The sequence below is a fragment of the Lathyrus oleraceus genome, chromosome 3 (genome assembly GCF_024323335.1).
Source record: "Lathyrus oleraceus cultivar Zhongwan6 chromosome 3, CAAS_Psat_ZW6_1.0, whole genome shotgun sequence".
In the NCBI taxonomy this organism is placed as follows: Eukaryota; Viridiplantae; Streptophyta; class Magnoliopsida; order Fabales; family Fabaceae; genus Lathyrus; species Lathyrus oleraceus.
In genome coordinates this window covers 68,665,724-68,675,257 of record NC_066581.1, presented here as the reverse complement: position 1 = coordinate 68,675,257, position 9,534 = coordinate 68,665,724, and the positions used below count along the sequence as shown (strand labels likewise).

Genomic DNA, 9,534 nt, shown 5'->3' with positions numbered 1-9,534 from the left:
AAACAAATGCTAATCTGAGATCTCCTAATCTACATTCTTCTCTTTTTTTTAGTAACTTCAGAGTTCTCCAACTTTAAAAGATAATTATCTATCCTATTTTTAACTCCCTTATTTTCTTTTATTTCCAAATCAAATTCTTGCAATAAAAGTATCCATTCAAGTAATTAAGGCTTAGAATCCCTCTTTGTGAGTAAATACTTAAGCGTTAAATGATTTGTAAACACAACAACTTTAGGACGAACTAAGTAAGAGTGAAACTTTTCCAAAGCAAATAATATCTCTAACAACTCATTTTTAGTAGTTAAATAAATTATTTGATTTCTATTAAGGATTTTTCTAGTGTATTATATATAGAATGGATTTTTTTCGTTGGCCTACCACCACTCTTACCATATAATCAGTTGCATCACACATAAGCTCAAAGGTTAATTACCAATAAAGAGCAATGTTTATGAGCGTAGTGAGCCAGATTTCTTTAATGAAAATAATAATTAAAACATTCATTATCAAAGCAAATATCAAATTAAAACGATCATTTAGGCAACAACCACACTTAAATGATCAAGGTCTTTGTTGAGTTTATGTTTCCACACAAGCCGCCCAAGTCAGTCATATGAGTTCCTTGCCATAAGAAGTAACTTCTAAAGCAAGCATCAATCCATATGAGCTATACTTCATATCATAAACCCTGCAAATACACGAAACATTTCCTCCACATCCACTTCATATCTCTAATAATATAGTTCTCATAATATTCCTTTTCTCAAACAAAATTATTATTCCACACACTTCAAAGTCCATATTTGGTCCTAATTAGCCTATTGCATACAATTTTCAAACACACAACGAACAATAACAAAGCACAAAAATCTTCATAATACAAGCACTTGCAATATGAATATGCAGACTAGCAAAGTAAGATGAGGCAATCAAATTATGTAGCAAATCATTGACATGTAAGGCCAAGGAGTAAGGGTAAAAACATGGTGCTACTTGGACCAAGTTTTTTAAATGAGGAGCGAAGGTAAAAATGCAAAAATTGCATCAGTAAAAATCAAGTTTCATTGGACCACCCAAGACTTCTAGAAGTTTAAGTCTCACCACAGACAAGTTTTTCCCAAATTCCTACTTTACCTTAATCATTTCTTTTATGATTGAGCAAAAGGGTCCCCAATAAGTCTGGTAAAATATCTGATCACTAATGGATTAGAATTCCCTATAGAATCCAGCTCATTAAAATAAAAAAGCTCACATGTGTAGAATCGTTTCACTCATTTGAGTGCTTCTAAAATATCTCCTATTAATAGAAGATCACTTTCACCAATCAAAGGAGGAAGCGATACCTACTGAAACTCTGCTCAAATTATTCCCCATACATTCACACAAAGCTCGTGACCTAAGATTCACTGAGTCTCATACTGAGACTCACCTGAATCGAGTTATTTTCCCCCATTAGCATTAACCAGCAGTGGAGAAGAAGCAAAGACAGTTTTTGGAAGGACAAAGGATAGACAAACCACAATACCTGAGCACTTGCACGTTGCCAGAGTTTGAACGCGGTCACCGGAGATCACCTTAATCTGGTTAGGTAACCATTCTTCTCCTTTCTCTGATGTCTTGATACTGTTGTGAAGGTTTTTTCCCCCTGATTGATTCCCCTATGATTATTTCTTTGATTGTTCTTCCTTTGCTATTTAATTTCTAGGGTTGTGAGATTTGGACTTATTTTATGAAAATACGCTTTTTTTGTTGTGTTTTGATGGTTGAACCCTCCCCAACGATGATCAGGTTCTTCGTCATACTTGATCTCCTTTATGTTTGAGTTGAGTCAGGGATCACATGACCTTGTGAGAGTTGGTAATGGTGACGTCTTTGTGGGATTCGTGGTTTTATGTGTGATAGAGCAATAATGTGTAGCACTAGCTCTACTGGTCATTGCCTTCAATTGGATTTTCTATGGTGACCCAGGTTTGAGAACTCATGGAGGAAGATGATGAATTTCATTTTTGGACTTGTAGGGCCCCAGAAAGATAATCTTGTTAAGCTATGGAAAACAAGATGCATCTTCTTTTCAGTAGCCTAACAAATAAGAACTCATAATTAAGCGTGCTTGACTTGGAGTAGTATTTGGATGGATGAACTTCTGGGAAGTTTCCTGTAAAATGTGTGAGTGAGGGAAAAGCATGTTGAAAGACCCATGTTGGTTTGTGGGGTCAGGCGGTAATCCTAAAAGCGGTCTGGAGCGTTACAAATGGTATTAGAGTCAGACCTCTCCTAGTACGATGTGGTTCGGGGACGAACCAAACAGAAGTTGACATGCATGTAACACCAGAGACCGAAGAGGATGGAGAGTAGATGTAGCACTCGAGGCCGAATTCACATCGAAATGAGAGATATCCTGAGGTTGTGTAGATATGAGAGTGCATGGTTGAAGGAAGGGTTATATGGATTTATTGATACTATATATACCAATAAGATGCATCTTCTTTTTGGTAGCCTAACAAATAAGAACTCCAACCGGAATCTAGTGAGCATGTAACACCTTACGTCGAAGAAGGTGGATAATGAATGTAATGCTCAAGGCCGAAGAGGGAGGATAGTGGTCACCGAATTCACATCGAAATAAGAGGATCCCGAGGTTATGCATGAAGGAGAATAGTGATCCAAAACGCAATGGAATTAAAAAAATTCTCCTTTAGTGATCCTTACGAATGAGCATGATCAGTGATAGAATCATTACCTCTTGTGGCGATTGAAACCTTTGATGCAGATCTACGGAGTGATCACGAACGTTGAACGGTGACAACGCCTCTACTCAGTCCACACGAACAGATTCCTTCAATCTCAGTGCTAGCTGCTATGAATGAAGACTTTGAGTGTGTGTGTGTGTGTGTGTGAGAGAGAGAGAGAGAGAGAGAGAAACGAAATTACAATTACACGAATGCTTCTGCACAAGGGTTCTATTTATAGAACCACTTGTGTGGGCTGCAAGCTAAAAAGTCCACTTAAGTGTATGTGGCCATATCTTATGCCAAAATCACTTAAGCGTGTGGTACCTTACCATATTTCGTATTCTACTTAAGTACACCGTACCTTACGATGTTCTATAATTCACTTAAGTGCACCGTACCTTACGGTGTTCCTTAGTTACTCTATCTCTCATCAATCCGTCCTTTTGTGTGTGACCCTGTAGGTTTTCGCGGTATTGGAAATTATATTAAATCACGTATTTAACATAATAAATAGTGAGTGGTATCTAGCAACATATCACTGCTACCCAAGACACGAAAATGTCATGTGATCTGACAAATCCTTTTGTGATAATACTTATGTGTATAATTATCTTTTTACCCTTATGTCTATATTGAACACAAGGCATAGACCGTGTCATCCTTGTCCAGTTCAATATTGGGCTCATAAACATTTATCCCGTTACGCAGGATGAGAAAATTCCATCTAGGTCACTCATGTCCCTCAACATGTTTCGTGGAGTACCCATCAATGTCTTTATGGTCATCCAGTTACGGACAATGTTTGATCAGCAATAAGGCACTCGACTCTACATCTAGGGTCCATAGTGGTTTCAGGTCGAATGGTGGTATGCACCATTATCACCATGAGAATAACTTATGACACTTTGCATAACATTTTATATAGTATTCTCATAGCGGGTCAATCCAGTATAAATATTACTCTTAATATTCATACCTATGTTTAAGACTTGATAACTCCTTATCAATGATCCATGAGATGTGATCATCAGTCTATATACATAATAACCTTAATGCTTTAATGTTATCCCACTTCACAATAAAGCTCGACTACGGATACTTTAAGAATAATGTCTTTATGGACTAGCTATTCTAGAGACTTTATTAAACAAACATAATAAATAAAAAGCCTTTTATTATTAATAAATAATTCGATACAAGTATCAAAAGTATTGGCCTCTAGGGCTTACACCAACAGTGCAGAGATGAGACTACATGGTTGAAGGAAGACTTATAAGGATTTATTGGTATCACATATACCAATAAGATGCATCTTCTTTTCGGTAGCCTAACAAATAAGAACTCCATAGTTAAGCGTGTTTGACTTGAAGTAGTATTTGGATGAGTGACATTTTGGGAAGTTTCCCAGAAAGCGTGTTAGTGAGGATAAAACATGCTGAAAAGACCCGTGTTGGTTTGTGGGGTCAGTTGACACTGGGAAGAAGTAGCTAGGAAGTCGACGTAATTTGTTTTGTAGTGATATTAGGGTTAAATATGTTTGTGGTCCTATTAAATTTCTCAAAATATTTCCTTCAAAGAATGGTCATCCTAAAAGTTTTCATCCACACTTTTGGTCCATAATACTAAAATTGTCGTTAATTCAGTCGCCAAGTAATAAACTATCACTAAATTTATCGTTAATTTAGTAGTTAAGTAATAAACTATCGCTAAAATTGTCGCTAGTTTAGTCGATAAGTAATAAACCGTTGCTAATTCAGTCGCAAAGTTGTAAAAATTGTCGCTATGTTGCAGGAGGACCAAAAGTATGAAAAAAAATTTAGGATGACAATTCTTTGAAGGAAATATTTTGAGAGACTAAACAAAATTTGAGATATTTAGGAGGACCCCAAACATATTTAATTCATGATATTATAACACTTTTGTATTATATGTATATGATTTATTCGCTTAACATCGTTAAAAGAAGTCAAATAAAATGTTTTTCAAACATTTCATTATTGTCTATCGGACTTCTTAAATTTTTGGAATTTTTGGTGCAGATCAAACTTTTCATTTCAAAAAATCTGCTAGGTTTATTTTGTTTTCGGGGTTTTCCAAATTTTTGGCAGCTACTTTTCGGATTTTTTAAAAATTTGATTATTCTTCATAATTTTTTTATCAGCATTTTTGCATTCTTTTGCAAAATATACGGTAATTTTGTAATAAATCCGATAACTCTACTTTAAAACGGAAAATTATACGAATTATTCGATAACTGCATGAAAAATATAAAATTTTATAAAACTTTTTAAAAATCTGGTAATTTATAGCAAGGGAAAATCGTAATCACAACTGCGTGTCAGATACAATTTGGGGGTGGCATGAAGATTCCTCCTAGGGGTGGCAAAATGTGGCGCCCACCCCGCCCTGTCCAATCCTGCCTTGCCTTAAGCCTGCTAAAAAATAGGCGGGGCGAGTAAGCTCGCCAATTAAAATTTATCTTAAAAATCTAATTCGCCCCACAAAGTGATAGATTGGCGGGAGGCGGATTTACTCGCCTATTTTTTTATTTTCAATTTTTTAATAGATTAGTAGGGATTTTTTTCATTTCAATTATATTTTTTACTTCTTTTTTAGAACGATTACTTATAAATACTTTTTAAACAAATTTTATTTAAAAAAACATTATATATATTTATAAGTAAATATATAAAATAAAACTATCAAAAATTAAAATTGCTAGAAATATTTAAATTGATAATTAAAAATCTAAAATCATTCCAATCCAAATAAATATTAACCTTCAACCAATCAAACTAAATATTTTTGATATTTTTGATAACTAGACTAACTACCTACCCATTTTTTAACGAATTTAAGGAGGAATAAATTGAATGGGTAGACCCGACACAAATCCTCAATCTCATTAGTCATTTTTTTTTTGTCCCATTACATCCACTAAAAAAAAACTAGTTATAATTTACTGTGCGCATTACGCACCAGGACTCCGGAAGCTCCACCAATGGCGACTCTAACTCCAATTTGTTCCATAACAACGAAACTGAGTAACCAACAAAAACAACACAATCACCACTCCAATAATCTCAATTTCACAAATCGAAATCATAACTCAAGAAATTCAAACAAAGTAATCCGATTAGCCTCCGCCGCCAACCAGAGCCAATCTTCCCCGGGATTATACTCCGCCAAGATCTTCGACCTCACCGCTTCAAACGTCGACCTCGTTCTAGAAGACGTTCGCCCTTACCTCATCTCCGACGGAGGAAACGTCGATGTCGTATCCGTTGAAAACGGCGTCGTTTCTCTTAAGCTACAAGGAGCTTGCGAAAGCTGTCCTAGCTCAACCACAACGATGAAGATGGGAATCGAACGCGTTCTCAAGGAAAAATTCGGAGATTCCATTAAAGATATCGTTCAGGTTTTCGATGATGATCAATCAAAGGAAACAACCGTTGAGGTCATTAATTTTCCTTTTTTCTTTGCATTATAATGTAATTGGATATGAATTATGATTTGTTATGGTTTGGTTGTGGATTTTAGGCGGTGAATAATCATCTAGAGATATTGAGACCGGCGATAAAGAATTACGGCGGTAGTGTGGAGGTGTTATCGGTGGAAGGTGGTGATTGTGTTGTGGAGTATGTTGGACCTGAGTCCATTGGTTCAGGAGTTAAAGCTGCAATCAAAGAGAAGTTTCCAGATATTCTCAATGTTACATTCTCCACCTAGGCTTCAATTCAATGCAATGCGTTCTCATTCTTCATTGCAATTTTGTACTTTTTACTCTTCACATAGCACTGTGACACTGTCTTTGTAAACTAGTTAAATTAAACTTACACATGTATCATGTAATGTAAGCAGTTACACCTAAGTTACCACTGTCTTTATGTTAAGTTTGTTATATAAGCAGTCCTCAGGTTTTCTTTATTTCAAAGGGCATATCAAAATCAGAAAATGATTCACTCATGCTGGATATAGGCTGCAAAATGCACAATTTCAACTTCACCCTTCAAAACAAGATAAGCAATTCAAAATGCACAATTTCAACTTCACCCAAAACAGAAACTCAATAACTATCCTCCACATACTTTCAACAGCCTATGATGTATCCTCATGCATTATCAACCTGTTGCCTAATCCACCCAAACCACTGCATGAGTGGCAGCTAGTGCTCTGTTGAAAAGCTATGCTAAACAATTTCATAACCTCGTTGAGTCATACTCCTAGAATCTGTTACATCCAAACTATTTGTTGCTGACATAGTAACCAGACAATCTCTTTGGTTGAGCGGTGTTCCTCTTGGGCGTCATACTCTCTCCTGGATCAAACACAGTAACTGGTGGGTTTGTTAATGGGCCAGCTGAGGTCTCTCAAACAGGCAGACTCATCATAAGACCATTCATTGAACTTGGAAAAACAAATGCTGTAACTAGTATCCAGTAATAATTGCACAAGTTACAACTGCTATAAAACATAGATCAAAGCATTATAATTATTGGTTGATTAACTTCAGTTGGAAACAAGACAAAAGTCAAATTTAGAACTTATAGCCTGAAACAAATGAAGTAGCCGCAACTGCTAAAACATGGATCAACTACGAAATAATGTGAATCCTGAATAGAACATTACGGAGGAAGTTGATCCATGTAGTCGACCCAATTAGTGGGATAAGACTTGGTTGTAGTTGTTGGTATATGTAAATATAAGAAAAGAAAAAATTACCCTATAACATTTCTCTGGTGGTTTTATCAGTAACTACATAGTAATTACATATAGTATACACAAGGTTTCCAATTGCTTTACACATGTAGGCTAATCAATACCATATATAGGAGCTTTTTTAAAGTGATTTGCGGTAGCCAAAATCAACCCTACCTTTGTCTGCGAATTCAATCCAATTGTCTGAATTGCACATAAGTTTTCACTCAGCCCAACTAATTGCCTTTTGCTTTCTAATTCCTCTCTCTTTCATTGCGTCCCTCAATTTATTCACACTGCTCCATATTCCTTTCTCACCTTGGATCTTCGAAAGCATTGAGTAAGAAATAGGATGGTTGCTCTCCAGTCTTCGAATCCTCTCAGCAGCGTACTCTCCAAGTTCCAAATTTGAATGCATGCCACAAGCTGCAAGTAATGCACCCCACAACACCACATCAGGCTCAAATGGCATATTCTTGATTAATTTTTCTGCTTCGTCAAATTTCCCTGCTCTTCCATATAGGTCCACCATGCAACTATAATGCTCCATCTCTGCTCGCATTCCATACGTGGTCAGCATATCAGCGAAGTGCTTTTCGCCCTCTTCAACAAGACCAGCATGCACGCACGCTGACAACACGTTCACAAATGTAACTTCATCAGGCATTCCGCCAAAAGTTTTCATCCTATCAAACTCCTCCAGTGCTCGTGCAGCTAGCCCATGACTTGCGTAACCTCCAATTATTGCATTCCATGATACTAAATTCTTATCCTTAATGGACTCAAAAACACAAAATGCTGCATCCATATCCCCACATTTTGCATACATATCAACCAGAGAGGTCAACCAAATAACATCATTTCGTATCCCAGACTTGATGATACACAGGTGAACCTGCAGCCCCATAAGAAGAGAGGAACAACCTGCACATGCATCCAACACACTTGAAAATGTGAAATGATTGGGACGAATTTCAGTCTTAAACATAAGAACAAAAAGATTCAACGCATCCATAAATCTCTTGTTTTGTACATACCCACTAATCATTACCGTCCAAGAAACCACATTTCTCTCACGCATTTCGTCAAAAACAGACCGAGCTTTGTTAACTTGCTTGTTCTTGACATAACCATTAACCAAAGTAGTCCAAGAAATTATATTTCTTAGAGGCATTAGATCAAACATTGTCTGAGCATCAACCGTTCTTCCCAATTCCATATAACTAGAAACCAAAGCATTCCAAGATGTAACATCTTTCACCAATATATCATCAAACGCTTTACTCAAAGCTTCTTCCTCTCTTAAACCCGCATAAGCTCTAATCAAAGAAGACCCAACAAACACATTCAAGTTAAGTGCCAAATGAAAAGCAATAGCATGAACTTGATTAACCAAAACATCCAACTCGGTACTAACAACCGCTCTGAGCAATGTGGAGACAGTGTAGTCATTGAGCACTACACCAGCTCTTCCCATTTGCAAGAAACAGTTGTACAGTCCCTCTGAGTTTCTGGTTCTATGAAAACCAGATAGCATGATGTTCCACGAAACTGCGTCTTTGAGAGGCATTTTATCAAACAGGTTATGTGCAATTCCGATTTGATTGTGTTGCACATACGCAGTCATAATCATGTTCCAAGAAACAATGTTGCAGGATAAAGGATTCTCATCCAACAATTTGTGAGCTTGTTTTACGTTGTTGTCGTCAATGTGAGCATTAATCATGTAGTTCAAGTGTGGTGTTGTAATAGTACACATATTGCGGGAACATGGTGCTTGCAGCCACAAGTTCTTGAGGACACGCATTCTAAGAACAAATTACTTTAAAGACATTGTAATTGTATGCATCATAGCATTGGAATGGTAGGCAGAGTAGAGTAATTTCGACAAAGGGTGTATTCAAATAATTTTAAGTTCTTGAAAATTTACTATTTTTTAAGTTTATTTTTACAAAGTTAAATCTTTTTAAATTTTGGTTCCTTCATTCATTTTAGTTTATATTTATATTAGTTTTTACCACAAATAAATAAAAATAGAAAACCATAATAATAATTAAAATAGAACAACAATTTTGTCCTAGAAATCAAACATTTTTTGATAAAG

General features: G+C 36.1%; 1 protein-coding gene and 1 pseudogene across 1 annotated transcript; one reads left to right on the top strand and one right to left on the bottom strand.

Moving 5' to 3' along the window:
• Positions 1-5,623: 5,623 nt before the first annotated feature.
• Positions 5,624-6,659, top strand: LOC127132594 (nifU-like protein 1, chloroplastic). The gene is made up of 2 exons (XM_051061549.1): positions 5,624-6,189; positions 6,273-6,659. The coding sequence occupies exons 1-2, from the start codon at positions 5,734-5,736 to the stop codon at positions 6,459-6,461; spliced, it is 645 nt and encodes a 214-aa protein (XP_050917506.1). The 5' UTR covers positions 5,624-5,733; the 3' UTR covers positions 6,462-6,659.
• Positions 6,660-7,212: 553 nt separating this feature from the next.
• On the bottom strand, positions 7,213-9,264 carry LOC127132593 (pentatricopeptide repeat-containing protein At4g02750-like; annotated as a pseudogene).
• Positions 9,265-9,534: the final 270 nt, after the last annotated feature.

Coding starts and splice junctions, on each gene's coding strand:
- LOC127132594 (XM_051061549.1), top strand. CDS start 5,734: ATGGCGACTCTAACTCCAATTTGTTCCATAACAACGAAACTGAGTAAC. Junction 6,190..6,272: donor CAAAGGAAACAACCGTTGAG/GTCATTAATTTT, acceptor TGTGGATTTTAG/GCGGTGAATAATCATCTAGA.